This window comes from Anguilla rostrata, chromosome 1 (assembly GCF_018555375.3).
Source record: "Anguilla rostrata isolate EN2019 chromosome 1, ASM1855537v3, whole genome shotgun sequence".
Lineage (NCBI taxonomy): Eukaryota > Metazoa > Chordata > Actinopteri > Anguilliformes > Anguillidae > Anguilla > Anguilla rostrata.
In genome coordinates, this window is record NC_057933.1 from 8,060,179 (window position 1) to 8,075,829 (window position 15,651).

General features: G+C 53.7%; 2 protein-coding genes across 5 annotated transcripts in view; both read left to right on the top strand.

Moving 5' to 3' along the window:
- ttbk2a (tau tubulin kinase 2a) overlaps positions 1-12,165 on the top strand; it is a 31,865-nt gene extending 19,700 nt beyond the window's left edge. For 3 of the 4 annotated variants that reach the window (XM_064310814.1, XM_064310729.1, XM_064310897.1), the window contains exons 13-16: positions 220-775; positions 3,901-4,173; positions 5,146-6,077; positions 6,740-12,165. In XM_064310814.1, coding sequence (XP_064166884.1) covers positions 220-775; positions 3,901-4,173; positions 5,146-6,077; positions 6,740-7,184 — 2,206 coding nt within the window. In that variant the 3' untranslated portion in view covers positions 7,185-12,165. The remainder of the gene's footprint in view (positions 1-219; positions 776-3,900; positions 4,174-5,145; positions 6,078-6,739) is intronic. The other variant, XM_064310975.1, reaches the window with a different exon arrangement.
- Positions 12,166-13,604: 1,439 nt separating this feature from the next.
- Positions 13,605-15,651, top strand: part of cdan1 (codanin 1) — a 14,659-nt gene continuing 12,612 nt past the window's right edge. The window contains exons 1-3 of the mRNA XM_064311088.1: positions 13,605-13,733; positions 14,473-15,194; positions 15,584-15,651. The exon at positions 15,584-15,651 is cut by the window's right edge and continues 133 nt beyond it. Coding sequence (XP_064167158.1) covers positions 13,656-13,733; positions 14,473-15,194; positions 15,584-15,651 — 868 coding nt within the window. The 5' untranslated portion in view covers positions 13,605-13,655. The remainder of the gene's footprint in view (positions 13,734-14,472; positions 15,195-15,583) is intronic.

The window sequence follows — 15,651 nt, forward strand, 5'->3', positions numbered from 1 at the left end:
GTTTTCCCCCTCACTCTCCCTCTCTCTTTCTCTCCCCCTCCCTCTTTCCCTTCCTCTTTCTGTATCTCTCTCTCCCCCTCTTAACTTCCTCTGGCTCTCTCGGTTTCTGTCTCTCTCTCTCTCTCTCTCCTCCTCTCTCTCTCCTCTCCCCCCCCCCCCCCTCTCTCTGTCTCTCCCTCTCCCTCTCTCTCTTCCCCACCCCGCCCCCTCTCTCTCCAGCTCAGGGAAGCAGCAGGATAAAGAGGGCCAGTTGGGCGTGGGCCTGGCCATGCCCGGCGGCGGGCGTGGCGATCGGGTGTGGCAGCTGGACGAGGAGCTGCTGTCGGGCGGCGGGTCGCCCAAGCCGGGCTCCCCGGGCTCGCCGGAGCAAGGGGAGGGCGCGGCCAGCAGCGGCGGCTTCGTGGCGCTCAACCTGAGCTCGGGCCGGCAGGACGTGGACTCGCGCGAGTGGGTGCTGGTGGACCGCGCCCAGGACCTGCAGGACCTCCGGGCCAGCGGGGGCAGCGGCGCGGGCCGCTCGGCCGGGGCCAAGGCCACCAGCAGCCCGTCGGAGGAGGAGCCCGAGATCCTGCAGCTGGCCGAGGAGCCCAACAGCGGGGAGGCGGGGATGCCCAGCCCCGCGCGGCCCCAGAGGGACGCGCTCGCCCCCCTCGTGCCCAACGCCGGACCCCCCCGGGTGGAGAGGCTGGAGCTGAGCGTGGGTCCGCCCGGGAGCCTGGCCCCCATCACCCCCACCAGCCCCGCGGAGGCCCTGGCCGAGGGCGCGCTCACGCAGGTAACGGGAGCCGTGCGCGTGTGGGCGGGGCATCGGCACTGCTGGGGCCCTGTGGGCGGGGCCAGAATTGATCACATTGTGACATCAGCGCTGCTGGGGACTTGTAGACGGAGCAGTGAATTTTGCATAGTTGCACGAATGTGGGCCGGTCCTTTGAGAATACATTCCCAGTGACAGAAAAGGTAGGAAAGTGCTGAGAGAAAGCGAATGGACATCTTTTTCTGCATTTGCTTCATTTTGGCTCATTGCTATTTCTGCTACTTATGATTTTGTTTTTTAAAATCATCGCTCTGATGCTTTTTACATTTTTTAAAAAAATGATTGGTTTTTTGGTTTATATTTCAGCGCCCACCCCTGAATGACCTCTCACCTCACTTCACAAAAACGCCTCTCCCCTGCCACTCCCTATGAATACAACACAACCCCAAAAAAAGCCCTGCTGACGTTATTTTCTTAAACTTCTTTTTTTGACAAGCCTTGATTAATCCGTCCCTTCATTGCAGATTTCACTCCTGGACAGGAAGACATTCAAACCTTAAATCTCTCTGCTTCCTCACTCTTTCCGTCCACTCAGAAGACTCACACTCTTCGGTTCCTTAGAAAGGTCTATATACATAGCTACATATATATATGGCCTTTTCATAAGCCTGTCTGAATAAGTCTGCCAAATGAATAAGCAATAAGCAAGACTCCAGCCTCTGCTTGGCATAAATCTAATATTAAAAATTAAATTAGCTGGCAAATGAAAGATTGCTTTGGTTTGAAGTATCTGTCTGGTTATACATTCTTTTTTTATGGGCCGGAGCTGTAGGAAGCAGTGATGGGCCACTGCTAATGAGAGGAAGGCCCTTCGGAAACCGTTTTTTAAATGGCTGCTGTCTGAAATTTAAAGTGTAAGAGACTGGATATCAGCTGTTCAGGCCATGAACCCACAGTCGTGACCAACTCACTGACCAATCAGCTTCCCCCGTGCCCGACTTCCCCCCTCCCTGCATAATACAGTAACTTAACAGAAACAAGGAAACAGTATTCTGGGTGGAGAAAAAAAAGCCTGACGGTGTAGTAGAGTGCAGGAACTGCGGCTGCAGAACCACACGCTCTGAAGCCATGCAGGCGCATGCTCGGGTCCCCGCTGCTGCAGCTGCAGGAAGGCGCATTTTCTGCTGCGTCCGCAGCGCTCGTGTGGCCGGTGCAGCCCCGCAGGTCTGGGGCGGGGTAGGGGGGTGGGAGTCAGTGGAGGGGGGGAGGTGGGGTGGGAAACGCTGAGCTCATCACTAATCCTACTTCCGCGCGTGAGCTGCCGCTGCTGTCGGGTTCTCCTGAAGGTTGAGGCGCGTCGCCTAATCGCACAGTTTGCCCTCGTTCAGCGTGTCGGTCGAGCGGCGGTACAGCGGTGGCAATGCTCGCGGGAGGAACTCCCAGCAGGCCTCTCTCTCTCTCCGCCACGCCGTGCTCTTTTAATCGCTGTCCTCTCTTCTGCACGCGCTCATCGTCTCCTGGGCCTGCAGCAGAGCCCGTCCCTGCTCCCTCCCCCTGACTCTGCCTGCGTGCGGTCTCCCCCCTCCGTGCGGGCCGGGGGCTCACCGTGGACTCCTCTTCCTTTGTTCTTTACTTTTGTGTTCTGCGTATTTTGATTAAGCTAATGTTTCATAAGCGTACGTAGCGAGCTCCATTAAACCACTTAGTTAATTCATCCTGACCCGGCCTGCTTTGATTTCATTGCTTTTCCGCGGCTTGCTAGAATGGGCCTACTTTGCATATTTTGTGTGGCTGCGCGGAGCTTTTATCGTCCTGCAGATACTTAGGGTGATTTTGATTGGCTGCTTGGTTAATGGTGCCTCTGGGTATACACGAACATGAGCTAAACCATGTTCGTGGCCATTTGCATAATTAGAGGAAAACGTCTTTGGTGGATTTCAGATTACTGTTTTAATTTGGACAAGGACGTTAAAACCAATCGAACAAGGCACCGCTGATTCCAGACTCATTTTATATATTAGAGAAGGATATTTAGCAATAATAGGTTAATATGTGAGAGGTTAGTCTACGAGTGGAGTATGTTTGTGCATTCAAGAGTGTAAATTACCCTTTACTTCCATTCTGTTTACTTATGCTTTTAATTTAAATAATTACAGTACTATCACTGACTTCAGTTTGAACATTTTTTTTAACAAAAAAAAAAACAAAACACCCTAAAAAATCATTTTAAATGCCCATTGCACATGGGTGCTAATCCAGACCAGCCCAGGGTAGCCCCATTGAGATGTCAGTGTTGCGGTGCGTGGGGGTGTGTGTGCAGTTAGGGCCTGCGGATGGAGAATGCTGGGGGTGTCACACTCATAAGGCCTGTGTCCCTTCAGACACCCCCCCCCTCCCCCCCCAGCCCCACCGAACAACCCCCCCGAAGCCTAAAGACTTCCACATGCTTCAAACCAGCCTGGTTCATACGACGCGTTGTCCGACCACGTTGGACAGTGTTGTTGTTGTCGTTTGTTCCTTTTCCGAAGTGGCTAAACTCGAAGGTTGGACGAGGCAGCTGTCCGTCATAGGGAGGGGTGGGATTTTATCCCAGAATTCAGCGACTTCTGCGGGCTCATTCCAAGTGCTTATTTTATCCAGTCTTCCTCATATCTCTGCTTCGTGTCCTTTCTTCCCCCCCCTCTGTTGGAAAGCCAGGAAAGGACATGGGGAAGGGGTGCAAGGGGTGAAAATAAGCGATTGAAACGAGCCCTGTGTGTCTTTATAGTCGCGATGCTCAGAGTCAAACAAATGCGCATATTGGAGAACACATCCAGACAGTTTTTCTTCAAAGATGTTAGTGGTGTTCTTCTTCTTCTTCTTCTTCTCTTTACTGGTGGTTGGCAAGCGACATTTCAGAACTTGCAGACCACCTGCAACCCCTGCCCATGGTAAACCTGGCCAGTCGCTGCGGAATGTGGACGTGGACTTTGAAAGTTACAAAAAAATTTCGGACGCAGACCCCCTATACCCCCCCCCCCCCACCCATCCGACGTTCCGAACAGCAGTTCTTTTTGAAGCATGCGGAAGCCTTAAATCTATGCTGGTGTTTCTCCACCCCGCCCCCCCCCCCCCATCCTCCTCCTCCTCCTCCTCCCGTCTCGCAGCTCCCCACCTCTCCTCCGTCCCTGCCTGAGGAGCTGGTGGCCCGGACCTCCAGCCCCCTCCTCCGCTCCCCAAGCCCGCACACCCCCCTGACCACCCTGTCGGACCCCCTGCACCAGCGCCCCCCCGGCCTGCGCCGCAGCCAGTCGGCCGAACCGGGCGCCCCGCCCCGCGCCCGCTCCCCCGGCCAGCGGAAGCTGCCCGCTATCCCCGCCGGCGCCGCCAACGCCAAGTTCCCCTCTGTCATTCGCATCACCCGCGCCCAGCTGCAGCAGGTGAATACCCCTACCCCCCCGCCCCCGAACCCCCCCCTCCAAAACACGCTGCACCTGAAATACCTACAACACCCCCCCCTTACCTTCCACCTCCCACCCCAACAACACCCTGTTTTAGGTTTTTGTATTTTAATTTTAATTTTTTCTATTTTCTTATGTCGTCAGTTTTTATGTTTTTTTTTTTTGTTTGTTTGTTTTTGTTTGTGCGTTCCATGCCTTCCCCAGTCCCTCTGGCAGCTCTGGATCAGAGCAGGGAACTCTGGGACTGTGCAGTTCTGAGCATGCTCAGATGTGATCAGCTGTAAGAGCTGAAGTGGGCAGTTGTGTTGTGTGTGTGTGTGTGTGTGTGCATGTGCTGTGTGTGTGTGTGCCGTGTTTCAGGTGTAGTCATGGTTACTGGAACCATGGTGAATTGTCCTGTTGATGGTTTGTTCCCTTTGTCACTGGTCCCTGCCTTTCTCCATCTCCATCTATCTCTCTTTCCCTCTCTCTCTTTCTCTCCCCCTCATCCATACCTCTCTCTCTCTCTTTGTTTCTCACCATAAACCCCCCTTCCCCACCCAAGCCCCGTGTGTAATCCAGAGAGCTGTGGTATACATTGATGTAATATTCACCTGACATTTTTTGAATTCTCTCTTTACTCCCACCCCCTCCCTCCCTCCGTCCCTCCCTCCCTCTCTTCTCTCTCTCCTCCCTCCCTCCCTCTTCTCTCTCTCTCTCCCCTCCCTCCCTCCCTCCCTCCTCTCTCTCCTCCCTCCTCTCCTCCCTCCTCCCTCTCTCCCTCTCTCCCTCCCTCCCCTCCTCCTCTCCTCCTCCCCTCCCTCCCCTCTCTCTCCCCCTCCCTCCTCCCTCTCCCCTCCCTCCCTCCCTCCCCTCTCCCTCTCTCCCTCTCCTCCCCTCCTCCTCTCCTCCTCTCCCCTCCCTCCCTCTCTCTCCCCTCCCTCTCCTCTCTCTCTCTCTCTCTCTCTGTAGCTGACAGCGCAGCGCCCGTCCATGCTCTCCTCCCAGTCTGCCTCAGACAGTGTGCCACAGTGCCTCCTGCTGGAGAAGCGTAACGAAGCGGACGCCCAGCCCCTGGACGACACCGCCGACATACAGTCTCCGCAGGAGCGCCCCCTGCAGGCCGGCAGCCCCACGGAGCTGCCGGGGGAGGGGCTGCTGAACGGAGCCCCCGTAGAGAAGGCGGTCAGCCCCGTGGCGGCCAGCCCAGTGCCAAGCCTGCAGTCTTCCCCGAAATCGCCCCGATCGCCCCGCTCCCCTCGCTCGCCCCGCAGCCCCGTCTTCGCCAACGGCCACCTCTCCCCCCTGGCGGAGGCGTCCGGGGGCGGCAGCCCGCCCCTCCCCGAACTGAAGGACCCCGAGAGCGACTCGGGCTATCCGGACCGCTCCACCGAGCCCAACCAGCACACCCTGGAGGAGGGGGCGGACCGGACCCCGGCGGAACGCTCCGCCCCCTCCACCTCGTCCCCGCCCCCCGGCACGCGCCGGGACCCCGCCCGGCGGCTCAGCCGCATCCCCGTCCTGGAGCCCGCCCACCTGCTGGACGCCCCGCCCCCAGGCTCGGCCAAAGAGAAGCTCCTCCAGAAGAAGGCCCACCACCACGGGCCCGCGCCCCCCTCCCCGTCCCTCTCCTCCGACAACCGCGCCCCGGCCGCCCCGCTGCCCCGCGACCAGCTGTCCTCCGCCTCCGACCGCTCCCAGGACGACGAGTCCTACCTGGGGTCCCGCTCGGACCGGCAGGGGGACGACGCCCCCTCCCTCTCCTCCTCGTCCAGCCCGCTGTCCCGCAAGAGCAAGATCCCCCGCCCCGTGGCGCCCGTGCCCGCCCCCGAGCAGCTGGCCACCCAGTTCCTGCCACGCCCACCCCCGGGCAAGCCGCCCAGCCGCCCTGCTGTGGAGGGCAGGTACGTGTCCTGCGTGGTCACATGCTTACTATGAACCCCGCCCACTTTTCCTGCACAGTCACATACTCTTCACTATAAACCCCGCCCACTTTTCCTACACGGTCACATACCTCACTATAACCCCTTCCTCACGTACTCCTCCCATAACCGCCACTTTCCTGCAGTCACATACTCTTCACTATAAACCCCGCCCACTTTTCCTACACGGTCACATACTCTTCACTATAAAACCCGCCCACTTTTCCTACACGGTCACATACTCTTCACTATAAACCCCGCCCACTATTCACAGCCTCAACCAACTGTATACCTGTAACCAGCTGCATACCTGCGGCATATAATCGGTCTTCCCTTAAAGGTGAAGGAGTTTATGTTTACAAATGATTCAAAACAGCAATCCAGACATAGACTGAGAGACACAGGGACGTGGTTGAATAGAGAGGGAGTCAAACTGCCATGAGCTGTCTGAGATTGTGAGTGTAAGTGGGCGTGTCCCTGGCATGCCTGCCCTCGTTACCGGGTGGCAAGGGTGTCATGACGACCGCCAGGGTTCTGTGCCTGTGTAGCGGTGAGTAGGACCGTGCGGTTTAATGGTCTGACCGTGGTTCCCCTCACTGCCCACCCCCCCCCCCCCCCCCCCCCCCGGCGTGTCTCCTCTCCAGGCTGCGCCGGTACCGGATCCGGGCCGGCAGCACCAGCGACGCGGACCTGATGACCTGCCTGGCCCAGCTGATGCACGGCGGCTCGGGCGTGTCCCGGGCCCGGGGCTCCGCCCACCTGCGGTCGCCGCAGCACCACGGCGGCGCGCGCATGCCGCCCAACAGCCCGTCCACGCCGCACCGCAGCTCCAGCGCCTCGCCGCGCAGCTCGCCCTCCCTGCAGCGCTCCGTCAGCTCCTCCCCCTCCCGCCACGAACACAGGGGCGGCGGCGGCTGCTGCCAGGGGCGGAGCCGCTCCCCGCCCAGCTTCTCCGGCTCCCCGCCGCCGCGCCGCGCCTACCCGCAGGAGACCTGCTGCAGCCGGCAGGCCCGCGCCGGCTCCTTCCACACCGCGCGCGGCAAGGCCTGCAGCCGCGAGGGCAAGTGCCCCAGCAAGCTGAGCAGATAGTGCCCCCGCGTCCCCGCGCCCCCACGCCCCGCCCCGCGCCCCCCACGCCCCGCCCAGCTCCCCCCACGCCCCGCCCCACACCCACAGCAGCACCTGCAGGAGAAGGAGGAGGAGGAGGAGGCTCATGACGAAGGCAGCGGTGATTTTGCCAGGGGAACTGGGGGCTGGCTGTGCAAACCTCGGGGTCTGTTTCCTGAACACTGGCAGCTCAAAGTGTTAATCCCCCCTCCCCTCAACATACTGTACTCTTCCGTCCACAGCTCTCTCTCTCTCTCTCTGCCTCTGTTCACTCTCTCTCTCTCTCGCTCACTGCACACTGCTTTTCACACAAACTTCCTCACACCCCACACAAGCCACAAACCTTCCCTCGTCCCAGTACATGTACCAGTACTGTTATTTAATACCCTGTTATTTATTTATTGTTTCATGTATTTGTTGAAATAAATCTTACTTGTCACGTGGTATGACATATGAAGGAATCGCAGCGTTGTTCGGCTGTCGAATCGGTCAAAGCATTACAGAGAGGCCAGCGAGCGTTATGATTGTCACAATCTTGAAACTGCAAACGAACAAATGGGCTGTACTGGCCATTGTGTCCATTTGGACCTAACGGCTCAGAGGAGCTGACTGTGCTAGCTAGCGCCTCTGTAGCGCGTCTCGTCAGTGCCTCAGAGTAGCCCCGCCCCTCTCTGAACACCACGTTCTGACAGTCGCACAGTCGTACCACTGTGTGCAGGTCCTGGGGGGGCTGCTGGTGTCTGTCCGTGCACCCCACATACTTTCTAAGCGTTCAGTATCCGACTGCACTCTGGTCTGGAGGGCGGGTGCGTATGTTGTTTACCCAGGCATATGCACTGTGCACTGCTACATGTATTATAGTATTTATTGGGTTATTTATTGGATGCCTGTAATATGTCATGTTCAGGCATAATGACTGACAGAGGACACAGCCTATAGGTGGCTGTTCCCTCCATTTATTTGCTGGCATTTCAGCCACTGGAGCCCATTAAGTCCCGTGCCTGAGGTGACTGTATTTTGTGTGAGAGAGGTTCGGAAACGGCGCAGTGTGTGGAACCTCCCTAGACAGAGCCAGGACTCTTCAGCCCCGCCCCCCAGGGCAGAAAGGGGCGGGCCTCACTCCGAGAGCTCTGACACTTCACACTCTGGTTTAGCTCCTTCTGGAATGAGGCCTTCTGTGATGTCACAGTATATTGTGACCTCGTTGTGTTCCGTGAGGTCTGAGCTGAAGGAGCATGCCTGTCCCCTGTGAAGTGAGATTGACTCGTCTGTGCTGAATGTGAACTTTTTTCTTCTTCTTGCGTTTGTCTTTATCTGACTTGTGTGCCTTTCTCCATGCGAGCTGAACGTTTCTGGAGCCGTTTCTGGCGTCTGTTTCCCGATTTTAAAAATCTTGAATGTAACTATGTTCGGTTAGATGAAAGTGAGAGAACGGTCCTGAAGAATAAAGACACTTCTTGAAAGGACTACATGAAAATGTTCAGTTTGACATGAAAAATGGCACTCAAATTTTTTGTGGTGGAGCAGTACATTAAGATGGTTTACTGTAAAAAATTTTTTAACTTTTTGTGTTCCTGTGTACTGTGGTGATAGTTCAGTATCTATCACACAAAGTTCACGACAACAGCAAAAATCACGTAGTTTAAAATCCCGTCTTTATGGAAACATGCCTGTTCTCTCGTAATTTCCCCTGTTCTCAACTCCTCAGTTAACTTGCAGTCAAATGATGCTTTTTTTAAACTCAAAGGGACATTCTAGTATCGGTGTGGGGTGGTTGACAGTTTTGCGTCAAGGCCTCAGTCATTTCAAAAGTATTATTAGTGAAGGCGGTAGGCATAGCCAGTAAAAATAACTAGTTTTATTCCAGCTGGTAGTTCACTAGTTGTCAGAAAAACTCCCTCACTCTCACCCTCTTCTTGCTATCCACCTCTGTCTCTCTCCCTTCTGCTTGTAAGATATTGTAATATAAATCCTACCAGTACTACTCTACTCTTTGCATGCACTACAGTAAAAAAGAAAAAAAATGAAAGAAACACAGCACACCAGTCCTCAAATCCTTCATCCTTTCTCAGATGATTGTATTCCAAGAAGATTCTAAAATATCTGTAGATATGATTCTCTATATTTTATTTGGAATGTCGTAGTTGTTTTCTCTTCCCTGCTGTATTTGTGTGGGGAACGAAGGCACCCCCCACACATCTGCCCTTTCACCCCGCCTCTTCCTGTCTCATGCTCCTCACCCCGCCTCTTCCTGTCTCATGCTCCTCACCCCGCCTCTTCCTGTTTCATGCTCCTCACCCCGCCTCTTCCTGTTTTATGCTCCTCACCCCGCCTCTTCCTGTTTTATGCTCCTCACCCCGCCTCTTCCTGTTTTATGCTCCTCACCCTTCCTCTTCCTGATTTATGCTCCTCACCCCGCCTCTTCCTGTTTTATGCTCCTCACCCCGCCTCTTCCTGATTTATGCTCCTCACCCCGCCTCTTCCTGTTTCATGCTCCTCACCCCGCCTCTTCCTGTTTTATGCTCCTCACCCTGCCTCTTCCTGTTTTATGCTCCTCACCCTGCCTCTTCCTGTTTTATGCTCCTCACCCCGCCTCTTCCTGTTTCATGCTCCTCACCCCGCCTCTTCCTGTTTTATGCACCTCACCCCGCCTCTTCCTGTTTTATGCTCCTCACCCCGCCTCTTCCTGTTTCATGCTCCTCACCCTGCCTCTTCCTGTTTTATGCTCCTCCTGATTCTTGACTCTGGCTTTTACACTAAATGCGCAAATTTGATGTGCATCAGTAAACCGCTCATGCAGAAGTACCACATTCTCTGGAGAGGGAAAAAAAAAACTAAACATTTTGCTTATTTTTTTAATTGGCTGAATTTCTTTTTTTTTTTTTTTTTGCAACTGTTCATGTTGTACAAATACATTACAGTACAATGTCTGATATTCTCCATGAAACTATTTTTGCACAGAGAAGGATTTGTATGTACACTTTAAGTGAGTGTGTAAATGTGTGGCTTCTTGCAGTTGGTTGGTTTGTGAGGTAAAGCAAGTGCCAGGTGCTTGGGTGGGTTGCAGGGGGGTGATTTTTACAGCTGCATCCTGTCAAAAAAGCATGCCACATGAATCATTGTTCCCTGAGGTTTAAGCAGTACCCCATGCCCCCCCCCCCCCACCCGTTAGAAGCAGGGCTGTTGCAGGGGGTTGCCAGGGACCTTATACTGTAGCCCAGACAACAGCGGCTGTTTTCAGGGGTAACCATGTCATGGGGTTGGGGAAACTGGCCGTTGGGAAGGGACTTTTCTGATAGTGACCGCTCTCAGGAATGTCAGTTTAGTGCCGCGTACAGAATGCCATGAAAAAAAAAAAAATGACAAGCCAGCATCCTGTCGTTTCCCCTCTCTCCCTCCCTTTTCACGCTCTCCTAGTTGTTTACCTGTGTTTCCCAAAGGGAAATAGCAGCAGGTCTTGCTAGCAGTTTGTCTGTGTGTGAAAGTATTTTTAGAAGGAGGTGAGAGTGACTGATTCGTGCTCAGGTTTGCATCTGTCAGTTGTGTTCCAGTTGTACTCTTGCATGTCGCGGTACTCCCTTCAGAAAAACCTGCTTGTTTCCCATTGGCCGGTTCGGCGAATCCTGCTCGTTTCCCATTGGCCCGGGACGGGCAGCTCTTTTTCCCCTGGTCAGCCGAGGCAGCTTTGCATTGTCGATGCTCGTTTTTTGGCAGCTCTCTCTCTTGTGTTGCTGTGCATAATGACATTTCTCTTCTTGCTATTTATTTGCTATTGATCTTGACAGGTCGTCTGTCGGTGAACTTTTGCTGATGCATGTCCAGTAGACAGAAAGATGGACCGAGGCCGGTCTGTGCTGCTGACCCATCGGGCCAGGACATTCGCGGCCGAATGGCTCCTTGCTATTGGCTGCCGAGTGGAAGCCTCGCCTGTATGTAGGAAGCGTGCTGGCTGATTGATGCCAGGGCGTGTGAAATGTGGCCTCCTTGTACGTCAGGGGCACCGTGTAGCTCCTGTAACCATAGAAACCCTAACCTAGTGTCAACTGACACGTGTTCTGCTTTCACTAAATATGTTTTTTTTTTTTTAAATCACCTTGATGTTTGTGACTTAAGTTGTTATGCTGCTTCGGTTTGCACACGTATGGAAAAGGACCGTTTACATGCAGCTTTTAGCCACCGCACACCAGTCTCTGGGTTTGCCGTCGCAGACGCAGACGCCAGAGCGTGGGATGAGGGGAGGGGCCCCGTGTGTAAGGGGGCGGGGTCTTCTGCGCAGCGTTGCGTCGGTTGCCCGGGTGACCGCTGCATTACTACCGGCTGCCGAAATGGGCCGTCCTCGTCTGGTTATTTCGTGGGACACGACCGCAGCTGGAGGGGGTGGGCGAGGGGGGAGGGATTGGGTTCATTTATGGGGCTCTGTATTATTGTTTTTTGCCCTGTTGATGAACGGAGATGGAGCAGTTTTACGGTACGGGCATAAACGGGCTCACCAACGTGTCGTGTAACTGCTTAGACATTTTAAAAAATTTTCTTTACGTTTATGGATTAAAGTACCTATAACTACGAGTCATAATAATAATAATAATATGAATGATGAACTCTACTAAAATATGATTCCAGTGTGTCGCTGCTGCCACTGGCGACGAGTGAAAGTTGGCTGTACGGTGCTGCAGTCAGTGAGCGAGGAGGACGAGCACTCGATGCGATTATCTCAGCTCAGCCTGAACCACCAGAACGTGTTATCGATCTGCCATATGTATTTCTGTGATAACAAGCTGATTTCATTTTAATTTAATTTTTTTTATTTAAATTTGCTAGTGGATTCTTCTTTGTTATTCTAGTATCGAGGATTTCCCAAATGTCCTGTGAGATCTTCCAGGTGTTGTACCCAGTACAGGACTTCTCTTGGGTGACTGAACTAAAAAAAAACAAAAAACAAGCATTTTAACTTTATTTATTCTCCTCATGGTGCATTTTTTTGTTTGTTTTTGGAACATCTAAGTTTTTGGCTTAATAAGGGTGCTTTTGTAGCATGCGGTATGTAGATGCGGGTGGTGCGCATGGCGTGTGTGTGCGTGCGTGCTGCGTGTTGCGTGCGTAGCTGTGTGTGTGTGCTTCATGAGGGTCAGCTGTGTGTGATCGATGTGTGTGGGGCGTGTGTGTGTGTGTGTGTGCATGCGTGCGCGTGTGTGTGCGTGTATACTGTATGTGTAAGTGTGCCAGACGTCCCTGCAGCAGTCTGCATGACCATTGACACCAAGATATTTCTCACTACATAAAGCCATGTGAGTGTGAGTGTGTGTGTGTGTGTGTTTGGCCTGGGCAGAGGTAGGATACCATTCCTACAATGGGTGTGTTACGTCTCTGTCCCTTGCCCACCTGTGTGCTTCACTGTCTGCTTGCATGTATGGTGACTGAGGTGTGTTTGGCTCCATCTCGTAGTTTTCTTACTGCACTTCTGCACTACATCGTCTTAGCAGAGGACGGCGAGAATGCTCCTCATGAGCAGTCACATCTGAAGCAACATGTTCAGCCTGCTGTCATGCTGAAAGTCTTACTGGAATATCTGTTAATGACCCTCTTTGGACTTCTCCACCAGATCTGTCTGTGTTTTTTTTTTCTTTTTTTCGATTTATTTAGCAGTTTTTCCACAGTGCTTCTTTTGTTTTGAGTCATGTGTACAATGTTACCATGTTGAATTGTAAGTGTACAGTTACAATGAAAGAATGTAACAAGTGGAGGAATTACATTGTACATAACTGTAATTATTTACGTTATTTTTCATTTGTACCATATCAATGCCTTGTACAGTGTTTTCTGTTTGTTTTAAAATTATTTTGTATTTTATTTTTATAAACTGGTTATAAATAAAATATTCATTCAGCATGCAGACAAAAACATTGTCAATTCTGTCGTTTATTGAATTCCTGTGTATGCTTCTTGCATGACTACATATTATTGTCTGAAATGAATGAGGTGATGCTGTACAAGCACTTTAATTGACAGAATAACCTCTGATGTTTTAAGACCTCCGTGTGTATACAATTTTACGAGGGGCTGATTTCCAGTACCCATTAATTACTTGCCTGCAATTAAAAACACACTCCCCAGCCCATTTATCATTTTTTTATTCCTAAAAGAGGGTAACATGCGATTAAATATGACGGGGAAAAAACCTTAACGCTGTTGGTCTCTTCGCTGTTCATTTCCTGCGCAGTTATGACAAGACGGTGCCATTTTCTCCGTGAATGACAGAGTTCCTGATACAGTAGCATCCTTTTTAGCGCGTAGAGGGGTGAATTGGGATTTCTGTGTTTGCGGTACTAATGCGCGCTGCCGAGTGCAATGCAGCAACGTGCGCGCACTCGCTGCTTTCCCCCACCCCCAGCCCCCCCCCCCCCCTCCCCTTCAGTCCCGCGGAGTCGAGCGGCGCTTGCTCATGCTCAGTGCAGAATGGCGGCTCTTTTGGAAACGGTGCTTCTGGGGAAAGTGGAGACGAGCAAGGCCGTGCAGTGGCTCAGATGTGGACAGGTTGGTGAATTAACCGATAATTCTGCGTGGACACATTCGGCCGCGCCCAGGAGTGTTAACGGCGACAAGATAACGGAGTGACACTACGCGTTTGCAGCACAAACTTGCTCACTGTGCCCTGCTTTTTCCAATGTTAGTTAGCCTAGGTAGCTAACCAGCTAGCGAACTCCCTAACTGTCTGTAATATTTAATTGCTTTTGTGCTTCCGAAGGTGCTGCGCAGCAATGAATACACTCATCTTCAAAATGTCCAAATAAATTAAACGAAACTAAATATGGCAAAAACCTTGACTGGTTTGTTCTGTCATGGCCGGGGTCTTGTCGCTTGACTTGTTGGAGATGGTCAAAACTTGTATTAGCTAGTTAACTATACGTGAGGAGTATAGCCGTTTTGCTTCTCAAAGTTACGATCGTTTTCTTTTGACCAGGATACAATTCAGACACACCGAGCTTGGAAACGTGGAGCATATTTTGAAAGAGACAGTGTTTTGTGTAATGTAATGTTTTAAGTATTTAAAACTGCTGAAAAGTATCACGTTGTAGTGGAAAACATATGCAGTAACTGGCTGCTTATAACTCGCGGAATACGTGGAGTTCCAGTGTTACTGTTGCGACTGTTTCATTTCGTTGTGTATTTCCAGAGTTCGTGATACACGTGTCACTGTGTTTCTGAGAGTGGCGGATGCTTTTCCGTCCTTTCAACCCCACCTGCGTCTGTGTGTCGCTATGCGTTCTGACAGGAGGACGACAGCTCCGAGACCCTGGTAAAGTTGCAAGTGCCAAGGCAGGACTTTGTGCCTTTCTTCCTGAACTTCCTTCGCGAGCAGAGCAGCCACGCCCTTGCCAATGGGCCGGCCACGCCGGCCAAGACCCCCAGCTCCAGGCCGTCGCACGCCCCCGGTTTCTCCAGCGAGCGCCGGGGGTGCAAGGTGGGCGGCGGGGCCGGGCACCGCAGCGCCAGCCGGGTCCAGCTGTTCTCCCCCGCCCCGTCCGTGTCGCCGGCGACGAGCGGGGCTGAGTGGGACGCCCCGTCCGGGTCCGGGTCCCGGTCCCAGTGCCTGAGCGGCATCAGCGCCCTCAGCAGCCCCTCCTTCAGCGCGGGGTGGAGCCCCGCCTCCAGGGCTCCGCCCCCAGAGAGACGCTCCGCCCAGCGCGCCTGCCTGGGCGACTTCGTGATGTCGCCGCCGGAGGCGGGCTCCCCGAGCCCCGCCCCGCAGCGCCGCGGCCGCAGGAGGAGCGGGGGGGCGGGGCCTCCTCCCGGGCGTCAGGCGGGCGGCGGTGGTGCTGGCGGTGGTGGGCGTGGCCAATATGAGGACGCGGGGCGCCGGGAGGTGGGGAGGAGAGGCGGAGGGGCTGGGCCAGGCAGCAGGGCGGACGCCGTGCTGTCTCCTCCCCCAGCCCAGCTCAACTTCAACAACATGGAGGACTTTCCCCCTGTTGGGACGTCTCCTTCCTCACCCAAGTGAGTGCCCCACCCCCACTGCTCATTGGTCTTTCCCTTGCCAGAGGGCTCAGCTGTGTGCTGGTAATTCCAGCTACTTAGTCTTAATTTTCTGAACATTACATTTACATTACAGGCATTTAGCAGACTCTCTTATCCAGAGCGACTTACAGACCTTTTACATAGCATTCATTTATACAGCTGAATAATATACTGTACCGCCTGTCACCCCTTAGCTGTATACAGCAAAGCTGGTACACTCCTATATTGAAACACAGTAAAATGGGCCCAGTGCTGCTGTGCATGTATGTGCCCAATTGCATTCGCACGGAAAGGCGCTCTGTCTTTCCCTCGACGCACATGCGCTCTGTGCGGATGTTGCTCTGATGGGTGTGGCTCACCTTTCCCAGGCCAGCCAAGCCGTCCCGCCGGATCAACCCGACCCCCGTCAGCGCGGAGCGGCCCCTCTCCAAGCCCA